The following is a 27,245-nucleotide window of genomic DNA, read 5'->3' on the forward strand; positions in this document are numbered from 1 at the left end:
ACATACCGTGTACCTGTACATCGCAACTTGGACTTCATCTTGGGTTTTTTCCCCTCCTTGTGCCCAACCTTGTACTTCTGTTTGCGATCTGTCGTATATACGGTGGATGCACCTCACTTTTGGCTCTCTGGAATCGCTGCTTCATTTCCAAGTTTTGTTTCTCCTATAGCTCGGTCTAACGGCAGGCCCCTGGTCGGATCATCGCCGTAATCTGACTATTTCTTTGTTTAGCTCCACTACTCACCCACTCCAGAACTGCGACATCACCGCATTTTTGTGACCTGGAAATTCGGAGCTTTAGGCGCGCTATTTGATTCGCGGGAAACACCTTTTCTAACGGCGTGATCTGATTTCATTGTTCCCGACTTTCGCTCCTTCCGACATCAGTCCCATTCTCCATTCCGTTCTTGCCCTTTATTTACGCTCTTCCTATCTCCAAGCGCCATGTTGGCTTAAGTCCCAGTTGACCAAGCCCATTTGCTTTGAAAACGGTACCTTGTCCGCTCCAGAAAGACCCTGCGCCAAGGTCCGGGACTAATTGCGACAAGAGACGACTGCGCCTGGCAGCTTCAAGCCCCTCCGCAAACCCGGATTCTCTATTGGGAGAAAAAAAAAATGAATCGCATGCCTCCTCCAGAGGGGCACCATGCGCACCCAGGCCCGCATGCAGCATACGACTCATGGCGCCCTGCATACCCCCCGCCCTTCGATAGCCATCACCCCGACTCTCGTCGCACCTCAAATTCTCAGCCACCCCTACCACCTCAACCTCCTGGATATCCCGTCATGCCGAACCGTGAATTGCCACAAATCACACCGGAAGGCCCATATGGCCGTCCCAATGGTCACGGCCTGCCCCCGCACGCGCCCGTGCATTCCCCGCAGGATCCAACTCCCCCTCACCCAAGCTTCCACCAGCCCATCAACGGTGCGCCGCACGAGGCCTCGCCAGACTATCGCGCTCGCATGGGCTACCCGCCCCCAGATCAGATGAGCAATGGCGAACATACACCGGTTTCCGGCGCGTTACCGCCCGCTTCGCAATTCATGAACCCCGCTCCCCAAATAGTTGCCGGTTCGACGCCGCCTGGTGCGTACGATCCAGGCTATTACCAGAATCAGGCGATGGGAGCGCGTCAGCGCAAGGCAAACCGGGCTACACAGGTACGTTGGGCTCGCAGAACAGACAAGGTTCTTTTTTTTTTTTTTTTTTTCTTGCTGACTGAGCTATACAGGCGTGCGATCAATGCCGAGCTAGGAAAGCAAAATGTGACGAGGGAAGACCGCATTGTAGTCACTGCAAAGAGAACAGCTTGGGTTGTGTCTATAAAGAGGTACCACCACACAAGCAAGAAAAGACCACCCAGCTATTATTGGATAAGATGACTGCGATGCAGGTCCTCCTGGAAGATCGACTCCAGCAACTGGAAGAGAAATTGCTCAAAGAAAAGGCCGAAAAAACGCCTCCGACGGTTGAAGCGCGTCCGGTCCTCCCACCACCGGTCGTGAAGTCGGACCCTCCTCTCAAAACTGAGATGCCGCCAACTCAGATGGCGCAGACTCAGGCAGGACAGACTCAGATGCCGCAAACTCATACTTCACCTCCCAATGCTTTGGATCCCGGGAGTGCAGAGATGCCTGCCCCTGCCCAGAGAATCCCGGCCTCCGCCATCCCTGCCCAGAACATGGTACCAGTGGACTCGAGGTTTGATGACTCGATAACTGAGGCCGAGGGAGAGCTATCGATCCCGGTGGAGCACACTACTGCAGCCCACAAGCTATTGATGTGGCCTTCAATCAAGAAGCTGCTGATCCCCGAAGAATATGACGAGGATTATGTGATGCGATTGGAAGAAGAGCGCGGTCTTATCAGTATCTATGGTCAAGGCGAAATCTCATTCACGGCCGATGACAGTGAATTACCAATGGGGGAAAATCTCGATGGTGTCCGAACTGATGGGGATGGTGCGGGCCCTGATTCTGACGCCGAGATTGACAAGTTTGGTAACTTGAAGCTGGATGCCGTGACTGCTCGTCGCTATTATCAGAGTTATCTCGACAACATGTTCAAACTTCACCCGTTCCTTATGCAAAGTGAACTTGAGATAAAGGTCACCAACTTTATCCGCATCTATTGTCGTCCCAACTCCTCCCCGAGCTTGAGCTCGAATTACACCAGACCAGCTCGTGATGGTCCTCCACCCGCCAAACGGAGGCGATCCAACGAGAATCCAGGTGGGTGTGGAGAGTTCATGGAGACTATCTCCAACCCGCTGCGGCCACGAGTTGGTAAAAATATCGACAATGCCGTGGTTTTGCTATGCATGGCGCTTGGTGCTATCTGCGAAACCAGTGCTCCTCTTCCTGGGCCTATTATGGACGAGAAGATTGATTTCCGCCGCCAGTATATTCCTGATCCACTCCCACCAGTTGTTCCCGCCCAGCCTGCGAACGCAACATTTGCCGCCAACGGAGTGCTTTCCCCGCCAAACTCGGATCCGTCCATGCCGATGTCGCTTTCGCATTCCATGTATGTGCTGCCAATGCAGACCACTCCTAGCCAGTCTTTTTCCACTACCACCTCCACCCTAGGCGAGAGCCGAAAAAGCTTGTCACGGCGAACCGTGTCATCGACGATGGATGAAAAGGGCCGTACAAAGAACTATCAGGTCATTCCGGGCCTGACTCTCTATGGATACGGGACCGCGATCTTGGGTCATCTGCAAGGTGCCAACGAGGTGGAACATGTCCAATCCGCACTGCTTGCTGGGCTTTATGCTGGCCAGCTGGCTCATCCTTTCCAGAGTCACAGTTGGATCTCTCAGGCGTCAAGGGCTTGCCAGGTGCTCGTGAGAACAAAGCGATATGAACGACTCGAGGAGGGGCCTATGCAGGACTTGTACAATTTCGCATACTGGACATGTCTGCAGTTGGAGAGTGATTTGCTCGCCGAGCTTGATATCCCAGCGAGTGGTATCTCGCGTTCCGAGGGACGAATGGAGCTCCCGAAAGGGAAATTTACCATTACCCTACCTAACGATCTCAACGCGCCTCAAACCATGATGATGCTGTTTTATTCGGCCCAAATCCACCTGCGCAAAGTCTTGAATCGGGTACACACTGATTTGTACAAGGTCGAAAAGCAAGGCCAGATGCGATGGTCATCAACTGTACAGGAGGCTTTGAGTCTGAACCTCGATCTCTGGCGCGGAAGCCTACCTCTAAGCATGCAGTGGGACGAAAGCGACCCGCCAGCAAACGAAATCAATGCTGCTCGTATGCGCGCCAAGTATTACGGTGCTCGGTATATCATCCACCGACCTCTACTCTATCACGCATTGCACTATGGCCATACTGGTGCTCGTGTCGGTCCAGTCGGCCAGGCCTCAGTGGACTCGCCTACCTCCCAACAAATGTCTCCCTCGATGCTGCACGCTAAAACTCGTGCCCCGAACATGGCCCGCATGTCTAGTGACATGGGCTCTACGCCAAGCGCAAGCGCTGATGGCTGGACTCCCCCAAAGGTCCGGTTGAAAGATCTTCCGAAGAAGCTGAAACAAGCCTGCGAGATCTGTATTAGTTCGGCAGTCAAGAGCACGGAGGCTTTTGATGGTGTAGGTGGACATCGGTTGGTCGTCACCAACATCTTCGGCACTGCCCATGCGTAAGTAGCCCCATCACTGGGTTTTGAAAAAAAAAAAAAAAAAAAAAGAAATGAGACAACCCACAGACATAGAAACACTGCTAATATAGCTTCTCCACAGGCAATTTGGCAATATGCTCGTTTTATCCGCAACTTACATGTCCAGCCTCAAGGGGCTCGTCGATGAACAGCTACTCGATCGCCTGCTCAGACGCACTATTAGCTTCCTCATCCAAAGCGAGAACATCTCCCCCACCCTTCGCGCCGATGCCCGTATACTCACCGAGATCTACGAAAAGATCTTCAAGCACGCCCCTGACTTGACCCAACCCTCGAACTTGAGCAGCCAAACCCCAAACATGAGCGGTCAAGCTCCGAGTATGAGCAGCCAATCTACAAGCATGAGTTTCCCCTGAATGTGCATCTAACGTCAAAGTCCATCTCGTTTCTTTTCATCCCGTTCTTTATGGGCTTCGCCACCCAATATCTGATATTCGATATCTTTATGAACACATCATGCATGTCCCTTTAAGCCTGAGCCCTTCCGCGCTCTCCATTTGTTATATGTTTTGTCATCTATACCTTGTGCACTATACGCTTCTTTTCATTGGTGTCGCCCGTGCCCTATCCGACACCAATATCCGGCACTCACGGATCTGGGAACGACCCCCAGATCTCCTGGATATTATACCCGGTGGTTGGATAGGTGCAACTTCTCTGTACGTCGCGCGAACTCACCCCTCTTTTGATTGCCTCAAGGCGATGACTGGACTGGATCTGGATTTCGCACCTTTACTTTCCAATTTTCGTGTTCTAGTTTCAGGGTTGAAAGCATTTTGTGCCCCCGATGGTTTCCTCGGGGATACGCCCGGGATGTGGAGTTCTTCTGTGGGGATTCTACCTGCATGCATTGCGAGTCAAACAACTCTGTTTGTTATTCATTTTCTGGACACTTTTCCAATCTATCTTTCCCATTGGTGGTTATGGCTGTGCCATATCCCCTCTTATTTCAGGCAAAGAGTTGTCTTTGTCTTGTGGGTGGTACCGGTGTTTGTGGAACTATATACCTCCAATTTTAGTCTGGGTTGCATTTTGGGGGGATTGATTCTGTAGATTAATCTACCCAGCAGATTATACGTCTGGACAGAACAGCAATCAATTGAGATGAAAGCCAAGATTCTAGATAAAGTGGCATATGTGTACACGTTATGAATGCCCGTGCACCGGGTCAGATACCCTGTTGGCCTGGGCGTCGCGGGGCAAGATCCCACTCGAGACTCCTTTCAGCTCAAGGGGCTCGGGCTTTATGTTGATCTGACCGTTGTGATGAACAGAACGATTAAATGCACGCGGACCTCGGCTTCCCCGCATATAGATCAGGAGGGCCGAATGGCACGAGTCGGCTTACTCCATACTACATATAGACATTCGCTGTCAGCTTTTAGCTCCTGTGTTCCCCATCTTGGATCATTGAGAAATTGAGTGTGAAGGTGCACGGAGTACATACATCCTCACTTGGAATATGGCATCGAACGCAAAAAAGTGGCCCTCGAGGGAAGGTATCAACCCTTGTGACGATCATATGCAGCCCAAAGCTCACATATAACCCTAGGCTTCACGGCTGATGTACTTGGCAAATTGATATCCCGCACTTTGCTGGACCCATGGAAGATCCTCCCTATCCTCGCACTAGCTCAATACACAGCCCAAGGCCGTGAATATATGCAACAGCACCCATATCTCGACAAGATCCTCAAAGTATTGGCAGCACAAGCTGCCATCAGCCGTCTAAGCCACTGGCTCGACAGACGCACACTTAACAACCGCGTCAGCGACCACTACAATTGGAACCGCGAAGTTGTCATCCTCACAGGCGGCAGCAATGGCATCGGGCGACGCATCGCCCAACAACTCGGCGAACGCGACATCAAAGTCGCCATCCTGGACATAGTCCCCCCACCAACCGACGACATCCTGCCCAACAGTGTCCGCTTCTACGAATGCGACATCACCTCTCCCTCCGACATCACCGAAGTAGCCACCAAAGTCCGCGCTAGCCTCGGCCGACCCACCATCCTCATCAACAACGCTGGCATCCTTACCGGCCAAACCATCTTGAAAACCACCGTCGCCACAACCCGCCGCATGTTCGAGGTCAACGCGCTGGCCCACTACTGGCTCGCACAGGAATTCCTCCCGGACATGATTGAGGCTAACCACGGCATGGTCGTCACCGTTGCTTCTCAGGCGGGCTACACTGTCACGCCGAATATGGTCGATTACTCGGCTAGTAAGGCGGCGGCGATTGCGTTCCATGAGGGTCTTGGTGCGGAGCTGGTTACGCGGTACCAGGCGCCAAAGGTTCGTACTGTGCTTGTGACGCAGGGCTTTACGAGGACTACATTGATTAAGAACTTGACGCCGGATGATACTTGGATTAATCCATTGCTTCATCCGGAGACGGTGGCGGAGGAGACGGTCAGGCAGGTGTTGAAGGGGGAGAGCGGACATGTTGTTGTACCTGGTTCGGCCGGGTGGATTTCTACGAGCTTTAGAGGGTTTCCGTTGTGGATGCAGCATTCGTTGCGGTGTCAGTTGGAGAAATTGATGAGGGCTGGTTAGGTGGAGTTGGGTTTATGGATATGGGTTATTTAGGGCTTGGACTTTTTTTTTTTTAACGGCGATGTTGCTTTTGGTTCTTAGGAGGATATAGTATACTTCGTACTCGATAGGATTTGGAACATAGGATATATTTTTTAAGAGACTGTCCGAGACTCTGAGATTCACTCCTTTGCTGGCTTCTCGCCACTTACACCCCCCTTCATAGGAATTCGGGTGGTACCTTGCTGATGTGTGGCGCAATAATCGCGCCCTTGGAGGAGGTCTTGAACGTATACTCCGTGCTCCGTGCTCCGTCCGCAGGATGGTCGTATTGGAATGATTGTTGGCGAGAGACTCTCTCTCACGAGGAACTTCTCTTCCCAATCCTGTAGCCCGATAGTGCCTCGGCCAGTGTAATTATATGTGCTTGCAAGACTGATAGAGGACGTAGTAAGTCGATGGCTGGGCTGACGAAATCGAATCCCAGCCCCGTCGAGGGCCCGTGCACGATGCTTCACCGCGACTTTGATTCGCTCCACTCGTTGCACCGACAGTTCATCGCAGGCAAATCTCATTTTTTGTTCTGATTTTTTTTTTCTGCCAGATCTTCTGCATCTCACTTCTGACAGAACTCGACGACAGGACGAAGAACAGGTGAAGCGCCAAGTGTCGAGTTCAGCGGTAACACTGGGGGCGGGTGTAAGATCCACGGGTCAGCTCCCGTTGTTTACTCCCCCAAACAAATCCCATCACAACCTTGTTCCTGACCTGACATTCCCTCAGCTAACCTTTGGAACATTCATCTTTTCCCCCCTTTCGCTTACATTCCTAACTTAGTTTCATCCCACATGGTTCCCTCTGCTTCTAATTAATTGCCCATCATGTTCAAGGCCCTGATGGGCGGGGGCCGCTCGTCCTCCGACGTTCGCAGTTCTAGGAGCAGCCGGCGCAGGTCCGAAAGGTCCGACAGGTCTGACACAAGATCTATCTCAAGTCGCAATCCTGCACGGGGTGACGACCGTGACCGCGGCTTGGGGGATCTAACGACATACTCGCCATCGGGCTCCCGCAGTCAGCGCGGGCCGCCCAGCATTGCCGGTGAATCGATCGCATCTACCTATGTGACCGCTGAGCCGGAACCCATGAACGAAGATGATCGCTACATTGTTGAGCGCTCCTCATCGCGCAGAGATAGCGAACGCGAAAGCAAGAGTTCTCGCCGGCGCGACCGCGACCGATCTGACAGTCTGGAGCGAGAGAACCGAAGAAGCCGCCGAGGAACGCAAGATACCTTGGACGATGACTTAGATCGGGAGCGCGACCGTCGCGATCGTCATCGCACCCAGCCAGGGGATCCATATGTGGCACCAATCTACACAAATATTCCCGTCAGCGCTCCCGGCGCACAATTTGCCGCTGAGATTGGCGCCCCGGGATTCTCGCAATTTCCCATGCAGTATGACAATGCCATGCCGTCTGCAGGCCCTTCGCCAGCGTACGAGGTGCCTTATGACCCGCATGTACAGCAACAGTTCCCCGGCCAGTTCCCGGAACAAAGCGCCGCACCTTATCGGCCGCCTAATCCTGCTGGCGCTGCTGCTGATTACTACGGGGATCAGGGTCAATCTGTTGAACATCAGCCTGGTATTCGCCCAGATCGTCCAAGTGTGCTTCCCAATACTCAGGCGCATTTGATGGCCGCATCTCCATCGGCCAACCCGCCTCCAGAGCCTAGTAGTATGGGCCAGACTGGTGCGGCGGCAGCCTATTTCGATGACAATTTCCATGCTCCGGCACAACAGGGTCCGCCACCAGAGGTCTCTCAAGCTAGGCCCCCGAAGCCGTCGAAGCCGTCGAAGCCTACCTCATCTGGTGTTCTTCCTGCTGCCGCTGTTGGAGCTGCTGCTTACGGCATTGGTGGAATGATGTCGCACTCCGAGTCATATTCCTCTGAACAACACCATACTTCGTACAATCAGCAAACCCAGCCAATGACCCACGCTCAGCCGATGGCCCACGCTCAGCCGATGGTCTACAACCAGCCGATGACAAGTGCTGCCCACGAATCTCCCTCCAAGCCGTCCCATTCTCATAGCTTCAGCGAAGGCGTTGGTATCGCCGCTGCGGGTGCCGCAACGGGATACATGGTGGGTCATCACCATCATTCCTCAGGTTCGGAGCATGCGTCGCCATACCCTTACCACAACTATGAGCAATCTTCCCAAGCTGGCATGCCACCATATGCGCCTGGTCATAATAACGCCATGTATGCCGCAGGCGCAGGAGGTTTGGCTGCTCATGTTGCTGCCCATCATCACCCCGGTTTCTACCCCCACACACTCAGCGCACTGGCCTTCCAAGAACGTCAGCGCGGAGCCATGGGGAGATTCGTTGATTTCTGGCGTGATCCCGAGGGTGTTGGAAGATTCGAGGATTACACTGAAAGCATCGGTGTCTGCAAGTATTGTTTTGCACCTGGCACGACCTCCATTGATGCCCCTCGAAAGCACAATTATAACAGTCGCCGCCGAAACTCCGGCGATCGTTACAGCACCAGTGGGAGCTCCAGGATCAGCAAAAACAGTCGATACAATTCCTCCGAAGAGGACAACCGCCGAAGGCCAAAACACAAGAGGTCATCCTCGTGGCTACCTGGTATGATTGCTGGTTATGCGACTAAGTCGATCTTCTCAAACAAGGAGTTCGATGATTCTTACAGTGTTCATTCCGGCCGAAGGGGCTCAGCCCACGCCGAGGAAGATGACCGCAGAAGCTATAGCTCTCATGGTGTGACTCGTCGCTCTGGTCGCAGTCCTCACAGAGACCATTATGCTCACTCCGCGCATACACACTCAGTGCATGCATCCCATCCTGCATACTCTCGACGCGCACGCTCGCGATCCAGGTCTTCCTCTCGATCTGGCCGCAGTTCGTATTTGAAAGAGGCTGCGATCGGCGCGGCCGTGGGAGGGGCAGCTCTGGCAGTTTCGAAATCGCGTAACCGCTCCCGCAGTCGGTCCCCTGGAAGAGGTCGAAAGGATTCGTCCTCATCGTCGTCCTTTGTCAGTCTTTCCAGACCCGCCAAGAAATCCGTTGTCGGTGGTATTGGATCGTTCTTCACTGCCTCTTCCGAGAACCGGAAGAAGCGCCACTCCAAGAAGAAGAGCGGTTTCTTCTCTTTCAAAGGCTCTTCATCATCATCCTTGGATAATGATCTTGCATTCGGAGATGGTTTCTCGAAGAAGCGCTCAAAGCTCCAGAAGAAGAAAAAGAAGAGCAAAGATGTCGATGCTGCTTTGCTGGAGCTTAGCGACACCGCGAACCGCCTAGCTGGCTCATCGCATCACGGTCCCAGCCGTAGTGCAGGTGAGATGTACACGGCTCAATCCCGTCATTCCAGGACTTCTTCTTCTGCCAAGAATGATGATGAGTGGATTGATGCCGAGTCGGATGAGCGCTCTTCTTCAAGTGTTAGTTCCGCCCTTGCGTTTGGAGGAAGCAGCGCTGAGTCTTCATCCGATTCTGGCAAAAGCACCTGGGGCTTCAGATGGGGAAGCAAGAAGGACAAGAAGAGAAAGGAGAAAAGGTCGAGTGCGACCAATGCTGCTCTGGCAGTTGGCGCCGGAGCTCTTGGAGCTGCTGCAATCTCTTCTGCTCGCCGCCGTGATAGTAACGTCCCGAGCAGCTCTGGCAGTCTCCAACACGTTCACCCAATGCCAACTTCTGATCCTTCCCGCTTTGATGTTGCCAGAATGTCCCCATCTAAGTCTGGCGAGGAACCCACTCTGATCCGCCCGGGACCCATTCCTCTTCAGCAGCCCCAGCCCTTCACTCCTGTCTCCCAATCCGTGTACACCACCCAGGGACCTGTGCCAGGATCGATTCCTGTGTATAGCGGCCCTGTAGTGTCTCCCCTGTATGCCAGCGGATTTGACAAATATGATCCGCAATTGCATGGTCCTCGTGACGCGGTTTGGGCTATAGAAGATCCAGCCAATGCCGATCGCCCGAGATTGCATCGACGTAGCGATTCGTCTCCGGTTTATTCCACCCGGGAAACTGCTTCTAGCCTCAAGCGACGGTCTACCACGAAGGATCAAGCATCCGTGCAATTCGACCTGACGGAAGAGCAAGCTGAAAGGGAACGCCACCTCATTCGTCGCGACAGGAACTACCGAGATGAATATGTTGATCAACCCGTCCAACTCATTGACCGAGAGGAAGAGCAACTTCGTGATCGTCGCCGAAAGGAGCAAGATAATGACGACCGACGATATGGCGGAGACAGAGCCAGTGACTCCTCCTCTTGGGTTGGTGCAGCCGCAGCCGGAGCTGTCGGTGCGGCAGCTGCCAGTACTATGATATCACGCAAGACCGAGGATGATGAAGCCTCCGAGGCCAGCCAGCGATACAGTGAGCGCCGAGAGAAACGTCGTGCTGAGCGGAAGCGTGATATCGATACAGCGTCCATTCCCTCGATTGTATCACGATTCGAGCCCGTTCAACCCACTGAGAAGGAAGTACCTTCGGTGGAACACCGCGAAGACCAGAAGAAACGCTCTCCACGATCTCCACGCCCAGCACCTGTTTATGATGATTACGCCAAATTTTACGCCCCTGAAGAGTTACGACACAGCCCGGATGTTCATGCCCAGAAGCAAGGCTCCACCGATATGCCCACTATTGTGGAGGTGGAGCCAGCCAGCGAACGTCAAACAAATGAAAAGTCTGCGCCTGTAGAGCCAGAATATTCAGACTATTCATACGAACCTTACCAAAATGTGGAACGCCTGCCATGGCCAGTCCCGCGATTCAACATTATCAAGCCAACTCCACCCCAGAGCATGAATGGTGGTTCTGTCCGCGATGTCACGTCCCCAGTCCCTATTGTAAATGAATCTGATGACGCAAAGCCCCGCGACCGACCGACGACTGGCTCTCGGGTCTCCTGGGGCGAACATGAAACTCACGAATACGAAATACCCTCTTCCTCTGAACAGGATCCTCTGGAACATGATATTTCCCCCACGGAAATCTCAGCCAAGGATGTTCCTCTCCCAAAATCCGAGATTTCTCAGAGCAAGGGTGTCACTGACAAATCTGGTTATGGCACCGATATTGAATTTGCTGCCACACTTGCTGCTGCAACTGCCGCTGCTGGGTTCGATCCTTCTCTGATCACAGACGACCCATCATACCATACCCGCACTTCGCCTCCTGGATCCGAGGATGAGCGAACCTTCACTTCACCGTGGACTGCATATGTTCGCAAGGAGCCTCACGGTTTCATCGAGGGGGAGGTTGAAGAAGTTGATCCCAAGTCAACTAAGGACATTCCTTCAGCCACCGATCAAATCGTCCAAGACAATGATGATCTTTCTTTCACCGAAGGAGAGTCCTTCTCAAGGGATCGAGATATCTACCCCGAACGCCGCGAGAGATCGTCGATCGCCCAGGAGGTGATCGAGCAGCTTAACGGTAAATATGGCAAGCGCGAGAATTCCGCTTCCCCCGAGAAAGAGGTCGATGTCTTCTCAATGCCCGGTGGGTTTGATGTTGCCGACACTAAGGAACTGATCGATGAGAACACTGTTCCTTCGGCGCCGGCGCCTGCTGCTATGGATCCAGAGACCCCAACCAAATTCAAGAAATCGAGACGCAGCGGCGATGACTTCGAAATTTATGAGTCGCGGGAGGCATCTCCATCTCTCGGCGATTCTTTCTCTGTTATTACTGCTCCTGTCTCAAAGGACGAGACTTCCAAGTCCAAGTCTAGAAAGTCCAGACACAGTGGCGATGACTTTGGAATCGAATCTCGGGAGGCAGTACCTCTCGAGGCTCATGATGATTCTTTCTCTGTTATTTCTGCTCCTGTGTCAAAGGATGAAACCTCAAAGTCCAAGTCACGCAAGTCACGACGCAGCGGTGATGATTTCGAGATCTACGATTCTCGTGAGCTATCTGAATCTCGCGATGATGCCCGCTCTGTTACCTCGGTTCCTGCCGCTGAGGAACATGAGCCATCTAGGTCAAGAAAGTCGAGACACAGCAGCGATAATTTTGACATCCCTCTGTCACGAGAGGTTTCTGAACCTCAAGACGAGAACCGGTCTGTTTTCTCCGCCCCTGTCTCTAAAGAAGAGACCACCAAATCTCGCCGATCTCGTCGCAGTGGAGACGAATTTGATAACTCCAGATCGCGAGATGTGTCCGAGTCGCGCGATGACTCTCGCTCTGTCGTCTCTGAATCAGCTAAGTCTAGGAAATCTCGTCGCAGCGGCGATGATTTCGATCCGCCTCGTGATGTTGAGGATCCCCCTTCCGATGACGCGGAAGGTGGTGAGGAGAAGAAGAGACGTCGCAAGCGTCGCTCCAAGCGCGATAGTGACACCTTTTCTGTTGATGACGATGCTCGATCTATTGCCTCGATAACGCCTTCCGCCCGGGGCGATGAGCCCCGCGAGAAGCGCCAGGGCAAGGACGACAAAGAAAAGAGCGGTGGCTTCTTGAGAAGTATATTTGGCTCGCAGGTTTCAGCTCCTGCTGAGCGCGTTCGATCTGACCATTCTAGGTCTTCCTCGCTGGATAAGCGCTCATCCCGCGAAGCAATGTCTGAAGTTGGTGTCGACGATGAACGCCGCCACCACAAGAAGCGTTCTTCCAAACACCGCAGTTCCAGCAATGGAGATAAGTTAGATGCCTACATATCGGACAAGGAGAAAAGTGCTCAGGATGACACCAATCTGGAGGAGTACAGGTCCAGTAGGCAGCAAAAGGAAGAGCGGCGTCGGCATCGGTACGAGGAAATTGTTGATTCAGGGAGGAAACGGGATTCTGAGAAGGTATAACATCTGATTTTTTTTTCTTTTACTTATGTTGTGATCTTTTTTCTTGCTGTACACGTTATCGTGGCATATAGTTTCCCTTTTTTTGCTGGACGGTGGACCGGACCAGTTTGCACAAAAACCACAAAACCCGGACAAAAAAAGAAATGTACTAAGCTTTTACTGGTATTATTCCATGTGCAGGACAGACATAGTGACGACTTTGACGAGCAATCTTCTTTGAGAGAGCACCCCGGAATTTTAGCCCCTGAACGCGAGGGTCATGGCGCTTCGGGCGTTCCAGAATCAGCCGATGATCCAGTTGCTGTGGCTACAGGCTCCCAAGCCAGTGAGACCTTCCAACAAAGACCTCGGAGCCGCTCCGCCTCTCCGCCAGCCACAGAAAGGACCCTTGACCTGGGCCCCAAGTCTTCGAGCCGCCCCGCCTCACCTGAAACAAATCGCTCCCACGAATCCCGATCCCCCAAGCAACGCCGTCACTCCATCGCCAAATCCACCAATGAATCACCCACAGCCGTGCCAATCCATTTCCGCCGGCCCCCAACTTCCCCATGTCTTTCGCGCGCTGTTCCCGCCGAGCCGCCCGCCATAGTCGCGTCCCCGGGCTCCCCAACCCAACAGCGCAGCCGCCGGCCCACCTCCCTCGAGTTCCGAAACTCACGGGAGATCCGCCCTCTATGGCTCGTCGAGCGCCACAGCTTGATGAAGAGCGAACCTGAGCCCGAGGAGCCCCTACCATCACTCCCGTCCAGCAAAAACTCCTCCCGCGTTCCATCCATCGAGGATCTGAAATCCCTCCGCGAGGATGATGACATGAAAAGCTGGGAGCATGTCGATCTGAGCCAGTCCCTTATTGTTAACAAGCGGCCGACTGGCTTGATGATCTCAACTGATTACCAAAATGAAAATGACAAGGATCTTGATCTCCTCGACTCGCAGCAGGCCACGCCTACCGCTGAGACCTTCGAGGATGCAGAGTCCAAGAAGGAGAGACCCAGATATGAATTCCACTCTCCCTCGGAGCTCCTCCACGACCCCGCTATTCTAGATGTTTTGCCCCCCTCGCCTCATCTGGCTCCACTGCCTTCTGCAGAGGGCTCGGCTGTTGGCGTCGGCTCTAGAGTGCAAGAAACACAACGTGCCCTTGATGCTCTTGAAGGTGCATCCCAGCTGCCTGCTGAGCCGGAAACTCCGACCCAGGAAAAGCACTCGTTCTTCGGGGACGAGGATGCTAAGGGCGCCGGTTTGGCCGATGTTGTTGATTCCGCCACTATCGCCGCTGTCAAAGACCATGACGAACCGCGCTCGTTGTCTATAGATGAACCCGCTGCCGAGCCTGCTAAAACCCATGGATTCGGCGATATTGTCGATGCAGCAGTTGCCGCCAATGATTCCTCACAAACTCATGAGAAGGCATCTGTTGATGATGAGCTCAGTGAGCCTGTCACCGCTATCGAAGAGAATGTTCCTCCGCTCGAGTCTGTACAACCAGAGATTGAAGCAAAGGAATTAGTACCCGAACCAACTGAAAAACCCCTTGAATCTTCTGATCTTCAACCCCAACCTGAGCCAGAAGTTGTTCCTGAGGAGGTTGCCGCTACCCAGTCTTCGAAGAAAAAGAATAAAAAAAAGAAGGGAAAGAAAAATCAGTCCCAGACTGCAGACCCGGTTGCACTTGAAGAACCCGTCACACAGGATGATGTCTCCAAGGAAGTCGGACAAGATTCTGCAGAAGTACCCGCGCTCGAAAACGCTCCTGTTGAGCCTGAAGTTGTTCGTCCTGAGCAATCCGAGGCTGAGGTTGCTGAGGTGTCTCGTGAACTTGATATCAACGAGCCTCTAGTTGAGGCTCACCTTGCTGAAGCTTCGGCTGATGCTCCCTCGGTTGACGCTCCTTTGATGGACGCCGTCCCGGTTGACGCTCCCCTGGTGGATGCTGTCCCGGTTGACGCTCCATTGATGGACGCTGTCCCGAGTGATGCTGCTAATGTCGAGCCTGAAGTTGTTGTTCCTGAGAAATCTGAGGCTACCCCGGCTGAAGCTGCCCACGTTGATCCTGAAGTTGCTATCCCTGAACAACCTGAGACGAACCCCGCCGAAGTTTCGACTGACGCTCCCTCGGTTGACGCTCCCTTAGTGGACGCTGTCCCGGTTGATGCTGCTGTTGATGCTGCCAGTCTCGAACCTGATGTTATTGTTCCTGAGCAATCTGAATCCGCCACCGCTGAAGTTTCGACTGACGCTCCCTCGGTTGACGCTCCCCTAGTGGACGCCGTCCCGAGTGATGCTATCAATGTTGAGCCTGAAGTTGTTATTCCTGAACAATCTGAATCCGCCCGCGCCGAAGTTTCGACTGAAGCTCCCTCGGTTGACGCTCCCCTAGTGGACGCCGTCCCGAGTGATGCTGCCAGTCTCGAACCCGAAGTTGTTGTTCCTGAGCAATCTGAATCCGCCCGCGCTGAAGTTCCGACTGAAGCTCCCTCGGTTGACGCTCTCCTAGTGGACGCCGTCCCGAGTGATGCTATCAACGTTGAGCGTGAAGCTGTTATTCCTGAGCAATCTGAATCCGCCACCGCTGAAGTTTCGACAGAAGCTCCCTCGGCTGACGCTCTCTCGATGGACGCTGTCCCGGTTGACGCTCCCCTAGTGGACGCCGTCCCGGTTGACGCTCCGTCGATGGACGCTGTCCCGGCTGATGTTGCCAAACTCGAACCTGAAGTTGCTGTTCTTGAGCAATTTGAACCCGCGCCCGCTGAAGTTTCGACTGAAGCTCCCTCGGCTGACGCTCCCACGATGGACGCTGTCCCGGTTGACGCTCCCCTGGTGGACGCCGTCCCGGTTGACGCTCCTTCGATGGAAGCTGTTCCGGTTGATGCTGCTATTAATGAACCTGTTGAGACATCCCGCGAACTCGAGACCGAAGTTCCAGCAACCCAAGAATCAGATCCCATCATCACTCCTGAGGCCGAGGTCACTCAAGCCGCGCCTACCGATATTGAACAGGTGGAGGATACGTCATCCTCGACTAAGAAGTCTAAGCGCGACAAGAAGAAGAAGAGGAAGTCTAAGAGTGCATCTACAGCCGAAGAGCCTACTGATGACAGTGTTGCCACCCAGCTTCAGGATGACATTTCGGGCTCTAAGGAAATTGATAATCAGCAAGAAGAAAAGCCAACTGCACTCTCATCGGATGAAATCACTACCTCGATCGAACCACTCGAAGGAACAGCCGAGCAACAGGAATCTGGAGACCTCCTTGAACCCGTGGAACAAGTGTCTACCAAGGAATCCGTCCTACCTGTTTCCCAAGATTCTCCCCTACCTGCAGAGACACAGGAACACTCAGAGCCTATCTTCACCGATGCCAATGAAAATCCAATTCCCGAGGCTACTTCGCTAGAATCGGAGGAGACATCCCGCGGCTTCCACGACATCGAGAAAGCAACCGAGGATCCCAGCTCAGTTGCCCCTCCTGATGATCTGGCCCTTGTAATTCCTGAGACTCCCAAAGAAGACACCGAGACCGAAGACAATTTCCAAGAGGCTGTTGAAAAACAAAGCCCACTGTCTACGGAAGAAAAGGAATCCGTGCCGGAGCCTCGCGTGGAAGTAGCGGCAGATACTACTGCTGACGCTTCGGAATCTAAAGCTGATAAGCGGAAAAAGAAAAAGAAGAACCGCAAATCTGCTGCTGTCGAGGAGGTTCAAATTGCCGAGACGCCTGCACCTGAGACCGAACTCCAGTCAGAAAGCCAAGGCCTCGAACCTGAGCAGTCAACTTCTGCTGAACCTGCAGATACCCAATCCCCTCCAATTGGCGGTGAAGCCTTACCTTCCAAACTTGAGCATATCGAGCAAGCCCCCAAGGATGTGGAACCACCTTCAGAAATCGCCGTTGAAGATCCTCAGGCCAGCCAAGACCAGCAGCCACTTCAATTGGAGCCCACGGTGGATGCAATGCATGTCGGGACTGAGGAAGTGGGTCCTGAGGACATATCTCATGAAGTGTCACAGCCAGTTGCCGAGGAGACCCAGCACAACACGACCCTCCAAGATCCTGTTGAAGAATCTTCTCGCGAACTTGTCGAGCCTCCCATTGTCGAGACCCAACCTGACCCTGAAGCCGAGCCTGAAGTTGCTTTGACTGCAGCACAAAAGAAGAAGGCCAAGAAAAACAAGAAGAAGGGCAAGCAAAGTCAATCTTCCATTCCCGACGAACAGAACCCTGCGGAAGCTATCTCGCCGGCACCTGAAACAGAAGCTGCCGCTGAGGACATGGCAAAGGAACTTCCTGTTGTCACCGAAGACACATCATTGGACACTCCTTCCCAGAAAAGTGAAATGGAACAGCCCATTCAGGTCACACAGCCTCTTGAACCAACGCAGCCTACGGAGCTCGTGGCACCCGAGGAAGAAGCCACTGCTAGCACACTTCCGGAACCGACGGCAGAGGTAACTGAGGTAGAAATACCAAAGGAGGAACCTACCGAGCCAGAGGAGCAGGCCAAGGTCGAACAATCTCCTGCCGAGCCAGAGATCCCCATGACCGCCGCGGAGAGGAAAAAGGCCAAGAAGGCCAAAAAGAAGCTGCAAAAAGAGCAGGAACAGGGTGTTGGCTCCACCGCCGAGGCTGTCAAGCCTGCTGAGACCGCGTCTGCACCAGATGCCGAAGCTACGGAGGCAAGCAAGGAAATTGCTCCTGCTGCAGACGATGAAACTCTTGCTCCTGTGGATGTGTCCGCCCCATTGGATACCGAATCGGCTGAGACTGCACATGAGGCTGTGCCTACATCTATACCTGAGTTCGAAGCAGTTCCAGTAACAGACGATATTCTATCTGCCGCTGAGACTACGGAGGCAGTTCAAGATGTCGAAGCTCCCACTGAGGCCGAACCCTTGGTAGAGAGCGCTCCCCCATCAGCAGAGCTTGAGGCTGCAGAAGCAAGTACTGATGTGCCTCCTGTCTCGGAAGAAGCCCCTGTTCCTGTCGATGTTCCACAAGAACTTGATGAACAGGATGATGCTTCCAAGGCAGAGGAGCCAAAGAGCGACGACGTCATCCCAGTCTCTGTCGAAGAAGATTCAATCCCCGCTGCAGAGATCGATGCTCCTAAGGAACAATGTGATCCCGCAGAGCTCGAAGTGCAAATGACTGCGGCCGAGAAAAAGAAGGCCAAGAAAAACAAGAAGAAACAGCAAAATCAACAGTCCGTTCAGCTCGACGAGCAGCCTGCATCTGAGGCCCAACCTACTCCTACTTCTCCCGAGAACCAGAGCTCCGAACAGCCTGGTGATGTTTTGCCTGAGACCGAAGCCACGCCTGTTGCGGAGGCTCTTGCGAGTGCTGATGAAGCACCACAGCCTGAGGCAACCGGCGATCTTGAATCCGAGAACAAGGCCGAGGAGACACAAGCGCAAGATGATCCAGGTGTCGAGATACCAGCTGCTACCGAGGCACCCGCGGAAGAAAGTGTTTCTACTCCTGAACTTCACGAACAGGCTCCTGAGATCCCAGAGGAGGCGAAGGAGATTGTTCCAGAGCCCATGGCCGAAGCTCTTCCTTCCACTGAAGATCTGCAGGAAGAACCGAAGATTGATTCTCTTGTCGAAGAGCCTGTATTGGACAAGTCACTCGATGACATGGCCGAGCCAGTCCTGGAGGAGACCCCTGCTACAGAATCTACGGAAACCCCATTACCAGAGCAGGCCGAAGGTGAACAGGCAGCCACTACTTCGAAATCAAAGAAGAAAAACAAGAAGAAGAAACGGCAATCAGTGGTCGCTGAAGAAGACCAGCCTGTGCCCACCGAAGAGGAGCCAGCGGCTACCTCTGTAGCGGAAACAGCCGTGCCTACACCTGCCGAAGAAGAATCTAAGCCAGAGATTGCTGAGGGAGAACCTGTTGAGCCCACTCCACCTCAAGAGATTGAACAGTCTATTGATCAGGAAGTGCAAACTCCTGCCGAGCCAGAAGAAGTCAAGGCTGAACAACCCGCTCCCGAGGAGACCACTCAACCGGAGGTTCCAGCCGAGACAGCCACTACCGAGGCAGCTGAAGAGGCAGCAATGACTCCTGCTCAGAAGCGCAAGGCTAAGAAGGACAAGAAAAAACAGCGTCAATCGCTTGTCGTGGAAGAAGAACAGTCCGCTCCTGTTGAGGCAGAGTCCAAGCCCACACCCGCCGAGGAAGACATCACTCCTGCGCCTGCCACTGAAGAGCCCTTGGAATCTACCCCGACCCTGGAAACCGAGCCAGTAACTCTCGATGAAGAAATTGAGACTCCTGCTAAGACCGAAGAAGCACCCGCAGCCCAGGTAACCTCCGAAGAGCCCGCTCAGCAGGATACCCCAACTGAGGTAGATGCTACTGAGACTGCCGAGGAGGCGGCGATGACTCCCGCCCAAAAGCGAAAGGCCAAGAAAGACAAGAAAAAGCAGCGCAAGTCTGTTGCTTTTGAGGACGATGCCACTGCTTCTCCCGAGGAACCAAAGCCAGAAGATTCATCTGTGGCTCAAGAGAAGAGTGAGTCGCAGGATGAGCCTGCAGCTGACTTGGTTGCCGCCGAAGAATCTGCCAAGGAGCTTCCAGTGACCGAACAACCCGCCGAGTCTGCCGCTGAAAAGGAAGCCTCGGAAATCGCAGAAGTCTCCAATTCCCCCGAACAACTCCAGGAGGTTATTGAGCAGGAATCTTCCTCAATCCCTGAGCCTGATAGCTCCACTCAGATTGAAGACCCACAGATTGCAGTGGACGCTACAGAGCAGGACGCTCAAACCCCCTCAGAGTCACAGCCGCCGAGTGCGCAAGAGCCTGAAGCCCAGGCTGAGGCTGGCATGACTGCCAAAGAGCGTCGCAAAGCGAAAAAGAACAAGAAAAAGGGCAAGTCCGTGGACTTGACCGACGAAACTCCCGCTGCTAACGAGGCGGCGCAGGAATCTGAGCCTGTGGTGCAATCTCCTACCGATACTACGACTGAAATTCTGGAGGCACAAGATGCTCCAACCTCTGAGTCCACGAACCCGGCGGAAGGCCCCGAAGAAACGCCTATCGAACCTGATACTCCCGAGGTTGAACGACCCGAGACAGCAGAAGCCATACCAGACGAGGCACCAAAGGAAGAGACTCTTGAAGCCAAGGAGGCTGACAACGAAACTCCTGCCACCGATGTGGTTGTTGATTCTGAGTCGATCCCCTCCAACGAAGCAGAGGCCGCTGCCGAACCGACCGAAGAAGCTGGCATGTCAGCCAAGGAGCGACGAAAGGCTGCCAAAAAAGCGAAGAGGCGCCAATCCAAGAATGTCGATACCGATTCACCTTCTGCTCCGGCAACCGAGTCCGCTACGCCCACCGAAGCGGCCGATAGCGTCGAAAAGGTCCTCACATCCACGGAAACAGATGCCCCTGGGCTTCCAGCCGTAATGGCATCCTCGCCTGCGGAACATGACGGTAAAGAACATCAGTCCCACGACATACAAACTTACGACGCCGCGGCGCAAGATACGGCCTCGACTGATAAATACATGTCTTCCCAGGTAGAGCAGACCTCGATAGAGAGTCCTTTTTTAGATTATCCTCCCCAACCCGTGCTTGAGCGTTCAGTTGATTCCGGCGAGTTGGTGGAGGTAAATTCCCAACAGGAAGAAAGCGTTGTTCCTGTTGCACAAGAACCAGAGGAGGAGTTGATTGTGCCTGCATCTCTTGAAGAGGTGAAGGCGGTTGATGAGGGTGAGATTGTTGAGGAGATTTCGTCTGTGCCGGAAGCAGATGATCTCTCTACGGAGAAGGTGGTTGAGGAGGTAAAGGAGGTGCCTGTGGATGTGCCAGTTGATGTTGTCGCTGAGGCACAGACACAGGAACCTCTTGTGGAGGAGGAGGCGTTGGAGAGCGTCGTATCAAAGAAGCAGAAGAAGAAAAACAAAAAGAAAAACAAAAAACAAGAGGAAGAAGTTGCAACACCTGAGCCTGAGACCGCTGTGGCGGGGGAAAAGGAGCAAACTGACGCTGCGCCCTTGGTTGAGGCTGAGTCCAAATCCACGGAAGAGGAAATCGCTGAGGCCGAGCCTATCGCTGAGGCCGAGCCTGAGATTGCTGTGACACACGAACAGGAGCCGGTTGACGCTGTGCCTTTTGTTGAGGCCCAGCCTCAACCCAAAGAAGAGGAAATCACTGCTGTTGAGCCCATCATTGAGCCCGAACCTGTGAGTGTTCCTGAGGAGCAACCGGCAGACCAGTCAAGAGATGTCGAAGAGACTGTGACCGTCCAGACTCCGGAGGCGGCTGAAGATACCAAGGAGATCAGTGTCCCAGAAGTCGAACTGGCGGCTGCTCCCACCGAAGACTCTGAAGCCACTCCTGGATCAAAGAAAAAGAAGAACAAGAACAAGAAGAAACAGCGCCGATCAATTCTTGCACAAGAGCCCGAGGCCACCCCAGAAGCCAGGGAGATTCCAGAACCCGAGGTGGCTGAAGCCTCTGTTCCAGAGGTTGAGCCCACATCGGACTCTGTAGTCGCCGAGGATAAGCAGCAAGATGAGATTATTGTTGAAGCAGAGCCTACGGCATATTCCATTGATATCCCAGAAGAATCTGCCAAAGACGTCATCCCTCTCGCAGAGGAGATTGTACAGCCTGTTCTAAGCGAAGAAGGCGTAAACGAAGAGCCTTCCCCTGAACTTCCGTCCACCGAATCGAAGATGGATGATCAAGGGAAGTCGATTGAGGAAGCTGCTGAACAGCCAACAGAAATTCTCGAGACTGAGCAACCTATTGAGCAAGTGCTTCCTGAAGCTCCCGTTGAGCCCGAAGAGGAATCGCCAATAGTCTCTAAGAAGATGAGTAAGAAAGAGAGGAAGAAGGCTGCCGCTGCCGCTGCTCTTCTCGAGCAAGAAAAGCTGGCCGAGTCACAGCCTGAGAACCAGGAGGTTTCCACAATCACACCTCAAGCTCCAGAGGAAGTGGTAGAATCGACCGTCACCGAAGAGCCGCAGTCTTCAGAGATCAAGGATGAGTCTCAACCAGAGGCGGAAACAGGCTTTGAAGAGCCAGCTGAATTGACAGCTTCGGAACCCAAGGAAGATGTTCCCGAGCATGTCATTGTGCCTTCCGAGTCTATTGATTCCCTCGAGCCTGAGGTAAAGCCGGAGGAATCTACAAAGGAGATTGCTGAAGAGCCGGCTGAAGAGCCAGCTGCTGCAGCCGAGATCGTTACTCGGAAAATGTCAAAGAAGGACAAGAAGAAGGCCAAGAAGCAAGGCAAGCAAGAACTTATTGTGCCGACTTCAGTCCTATCCGAAGATCCTGTTTCCACCACAGAACCCGCAACTACTGAGGCTGCTCATGAACCAGAGGCAACCCCGGAGCAGACTACCCATGAAATTATTCCTGAGCCTGAGCTCGTCACCACGGAAGAGTTGATGGAGGCTCCTCAGCCCGAGCCTGAAAACACTGAAACACACAGTCTCGAGGATTCGAACATCCTACGGGAAGAGAAGCCATGTTCAGAGAGCGAAAAAGGTGAAGCATTCGTCTCTCTAGACACAGTCGAGACACCAGCACCTGTGGATTCCGATCCCACTGGCCATGGCATCTCTCTCGGGATCTCGGACAAGGGTACCGCCGATGAGGGCCTTAGCTTTGAAAGTCCTGCGGAGAATAATGGCCAACACAACGAAACACGGAATCTTGAGACAATTCCCGATTCCAATATCGCCAGGAGCCTGGATGAAAACACTCAACCTGAGGAATCTGAGGTAATCCCGGCCCTGTCCAAGAAAATGTCGAAGAAGGACAAGCGCAAGGCCAAGAAGAATGCCGGAACTGCTGAAGTCCCACCCCAACCAGAGGCAGAACCTCGAGCTGATGAGGCCGAGGTTGCTGTAGAATCTGAGATCCAGTCGATGGAGCCTAAGACGGAGGAGGAGCCTCCCAAAGAGCTCGAATTCGCAAGCTCGTCAAAATCCATAACTGAGCCAGAGCTGCCGATAGATGCCCTGATTCCGACTGAGGATCAACCTACACCCGAGCCTGAAGCTCAGGCTGAGCCCATGCAAATCGATGCAGAGCCTGTCGTCGACGAAGAAATTCGCCTTTCGCGGAAAGCCTCAAAGAAGAAGGGAAAGAAGGCGAAAAAGGCCAACAAGTCCCTTGATCTCGAACCACAGGCTGAGAATACTGTTGATCCTAATCAGCATGCTTCTGCTCCGCTGTCGGAGGAAGATCGAACCAAGACACAGGTTGCGGACACGGCAATCGACAACGCCGCTCATGACGACGAAGACTGGCCTGCAATTGACTGGGAGCAAGCTAGATATGGAGAGTTCCAGCGATCGAGAGACACGGATCCTGAGCCTGAACCTGAGATTACACTACCTGAGCCGGCGATTATCGGAGAATACATCGAAGCTTCGAGTCCTGAAGCCTTGCAACGCACCAAGTGGAAAGAGGGTGTGCACGAGAACGCTTGGGTTTTCAAAGAGCAGTCGCAGCAACCAGCCCGCCAAGTGGAGAGCCCTTCATCGGAGACTTTCAACGACAAAGAGATCGAGGCACCTTCCCGAACAACTACACCTGGTGGATCTAAGATTGCTAGCCTATTCCCCGAGCTTGAGCGTGGGGGATTCCGGCGATCGGTCTTGGAGAGGAAAACATCGTCACTAAAGGATAGTGCTGAGGAAGAGACTGTAGCGGGCTCGGAGGTCAATCGTGACATTGCGATCCCTGTCTTGGAAGCACCCCCAGCGACCGCCCAAACCAAAGATATTGCCACTGACTTGACCACTGAGCAACCGATCAGCCTTGAAAGACAAATCGAGTCCACGCTCTCTGAACTGCAAGCTCAGTCTGAGACCCCTCCTGCTACAGAAGATGAATCAACTAAGGAGCCTGAGTTTGCCACGCAGGAAGCAAAGTCTTCTGATGCGCCATTGTCATTCAAAACGAAAGACTCTACCGAACGATCTCTAATGCAATCTGATCCCCCGGCATCCAGTCGCATTGAGGAACCTCCTTCTCCCACGCGACTTCCACCCCAGGCGGAAGCTGGGGATGATCTATGTGAACTACGCCGATCACCATCTATTCGCGGACGGCATCAACAGACAGCCAGAACATGGAGCCTGGAACCACCGGCTCTACAACCCTTGAGCTCTCCATCGCCTCCTCGGTCGCTGTTCGGAGGACCGGTTGGTAACGATTACGTCCGACCCCGGACTCCGCTTGATACTATCGCGGAGCAAGACCCACGGGATGGCCAGGGAGCGACCGTGGCTCGTCGCGGGACGCCCCGCCTGGAGATGAAGGCCGAACATGTCTTGCCTCAACCTCAGACACCCGTCCGCAAATTTACAGACAATGCTTTCGATCGCGAAGCTTGGCCTACCGAGAAATCCAAGGGCTCTGATGTTTTCCGAGACGACATTCAAAAATCACCCGAACAAGGGATGCCCGTTCTGAAACCCAGCAACAGCAGTGGAAAATTACGTCGTACAAACCGCAGTCTTAGCGGCGATCTGCGGGCGGCTAGTCGAGCGCTAGACTCCCAGCCTTCGAATCTGGATCTTGATCAGCTCCCGTCTTCCTCTTCTTACGACCCCGTCACCGACAAGGGCAAACGTCCGCTGCGAGAGATGTCGGATGTATATGTAAGTTATTAATTTTGGTTTTATTGGATCTTTTTTTGCTTTGCGATTGTTTTGGTTTTGTTTACTAACTTCCGTAGGAGGGATGGGGTGAGACGCCGAACTCCCCGCGGTCGCCCAGCCGACCGCCTAGTGTCCGCCGTCGTCGCAGCATGCAGCACCTGCAAGAGATCGAAACCCGCCTCGACCAGCTCATTTCTGAAAATCGCCTGTTGATCGCCGCCCGTGATGAAGCCGAACATAAGCTGCGACACTCCAGCGTCGCGCGCAGAAAGAGCGACCGTGCGCTCAACTCCCGCGACGGCGATTTGCGCGACAGTCAATCAGAGGTGGAACAATTGAAGAACTCGGTGGAATGGTTGCAGAAGGAGACATCTCGTTTGACTCAAGAGAACGAGGAGTTGACAGAATCCAAATCTGCTCTCGCTGCCACCCATGCAGCTGAGGTCAACGCCTTGCGCGAGTCGTCCACGCGCGAGCTTGCCGACCTGCAGTCACAACACTCCCAACTGTCGTCCCAAGTACATGATCGAGTTCGAGAAGAGATTGAGTCGGCTCTTGCGCAGAAAGACATAGAATTGCGCCGCCTCCGTACCGAACTTGAGGAGGCTCGCGACAAGGTGAAGGAGCTACAACAACAAATTGCAGCCTCGGTACACGACAATGCCCTTGTCTTCCGTGATGAAGAGTACTTCGATGCTGCTTGCCAGAAGTTGTGTGGCCATGTTCAATCATGGGTTGTGCGCTTCTCTAAGCACAATGACAAGCGTCGCTGCCGCCCCCTCAGTGAGGTAAAGGATGAAAAAGTTGCAGACCGTTTTGACAATGCGCTCCTCGATGGTTCTGATCCCGATGCATACCTGTCTGATCGCGTCCGTCGCCGCGACGTCTTCATGTCCGTGGTCATGACCATGGTCTGGGAATACATTTTCACCCGCTATCTCTTTGGCATGGACCGGGAGCAGCGTCAAAAACTCAAGTCCCTTGAGAAACAACTGGGTGAAGTTGGCCCAACCCGTGCTGTGCATCGCTGGCGAGCCACCACCCTCACACTGCTGTCCCGGCGACCAGCCTTCGCTGCGCAACGTGAGAACGACACGGAGGCTGTTACTCTAGAGATCTTCCAAACGTTATCCCTGGTTCTCCCTCCTCCGTCCCATGTTGAATCCCAGCTCCTGGATAATCTCCGCAAGATCATGCGGGTGGCAGTCAATCTATCCTTGGAGATGCGCACCCAGCTGGCTGAATTCATCATGTTACCGCCCCTACAGCCTGAATACGATACCAATGGCGACCTTGCACGCCAAGTGTATTTCAATGCTGCCCTGATGAATGAGCGAAGTGGTCTGACCACTGACAATGGGGAGCTCGAAGCCAAACAGTCGATTGTGCGCATCGTGCTCTTCCCTCTTGTCGTCAAAAAGGGCAATGATGTGGGCGAGGGTGACGACGAGGTTGTCGTGTGCCCCGCTCAGGTTCTTATTGCTCGCCCCAGCAAAGACAAGAAGCTATCAAAGATGATGAGCGGCGACCGCATGTCCATCGATGCTACCAGGTCGGTCCACAGCGTGGCCCACAGTGTTGCACCGTCATCTATGATGGACATGAGCAATGTGATTTGAGGCGTCACACTCTGATCACGATTGTTCCCATCTTTACATGCGACTTTGCTGCATCCATACTCTTATTGTTTAATCTTTGTTCCTCTTGTCTTTTGCTGCTCGGAGATCTGGCGTCCGGGTTATTTGAAGTAGCGCTCATCGAAACTCGATGACCGTGAAGCATATGGAGTTATTTGCTTTCTATTTCCCTGTTTCTATTCCATTTCCTTGTTTGTCCCCTCAAGACTGTGTGTCAAGATGTGTATTTACCATGGCTTTGATGTCTTACGAGTGATGACCTGTACTTCTGACCTGGCGATGTAATAATCTATTTCTGTTTCCTTTTATTCTCACTTTATTTGCTTTTGCACTGTAGTCCTCCGGCTTCGTGTTCGCCGAGGTAGGTCGTCTTGGTAGGTATGCCTTGTGCATTATATTTGGAATTGCAGTAAGAGACAAGATACACTAGGCTAACAATCATTCAAGTAAGTCACATAGATCGAAAACATCCATCGTTCTCTTACATTGCTCAAGGACCATTTTCATAGATGTGCTGACCTCATCCGTTCCGTTTCGGGAAACCGACCGAGGCCGGGTCTTCCATGAAATCAGCTGGGAGTCAGAATCTTATCTGCAGGGGTTCCTTTATGACTGCTCTCTCATTTGTACAAGTAATCAGCTTTTCATTACACGGTGATATTCAACCATTTGCGGATTTCAGGTCTGTTCTTATCTGTCCTTCTCGTGCCTCGCTCAGCCTAATGTTCCCACCTGCATTGCCACACGCGTCATCGCCAACTTGAGCTGCAGCTCTTTTCGTGGTGCCTGGGTAGTGAGTGTGCTGTCAACCATGCCGATGTCGGTTTCCCCGTGATCAACAGCGCTAGTCAGATCGCGTGGAAAGCCGGAAATTCTGCC

At 53.3% G+C, this 27,245-nt stretch overlaps 3 protein-coding genes across 3 annotated transcripts; all 3 read left to right on the plus strand.

Moving 5' to 3' along the window:
- Positions 1-615: 615 nt before the first annotated feature.
- On the plus strand, positions 616-4,059 carry clcA (putative C6 finger domain protein; the record flags this gene model as incomplete). Its single annotated transcript, XM_057174194.1, has 3 exons — positions 616-1,164; positions 1,236-3,664; positions 3,765-4,059. 3 exons carry the CDS (start codon positions 616-618, stop codon positions 4,057-4,059), a joined length of 3,273 nt encoding a protein of 1,090 aa, XP_057034345.1.
- Positions 4,060-5,165: 1,106 nt separating this feature from the next.
- Positions 5,166-6,265, plus strand: N7457_003150 (short chain dehydrogenase/reductase family protein; the record flags this gene model as incomplete). Its single annotated transcript, XM_057174195.1, has 2 exons — positions 5,166-5,202; positions 5,256-6,265. 2 exons carry the CDS (start codon positions 5,166-5,168, stop codon positions 6,263-6,265), a joined length of 1,047 nt encoding a protein of 348 aa, XP_057034346.1.
- An 860-nt stretch (positions 6,266-7,125) lies between these two features.
- Positions 7,126-26,348, plus strand: lah (involucrin repeat protein; the record flags this gene model as incomplete). The annotated part of the gene is made up of 3 exons (XM_057174196.1): positions 7,126-13,086; positions 13,234-24,729; positions 24,807-26,348. The coding sequence occupies 3 exons, from the start codon at positions 7,126-7,128 to the stop codon at positions 26,346-26,348; spliced, it is 18,999 nt and encodes a 6,332-aa protein (XP_057034347.1).
- Between the last annotated feature and the right edge of the window lie 897 nt (positions 26,349-27,245).

The sequence above is a fragment of the Penicillium paradoxum genome (assembly GCF_028828445.1).
Source record: "Penicillium paradoxum strain IBT 22861 chromosome Unknown utg000003l_segment0_segment0, whole genome shotgun sequence".
Taxonomy (NCBI): Eukaryota; Fungi; Ascomycota; class Eurotiomycetes; order Eurotiales; family Aspergillaceae; genus Penicillium; species Penicillium paradoxum.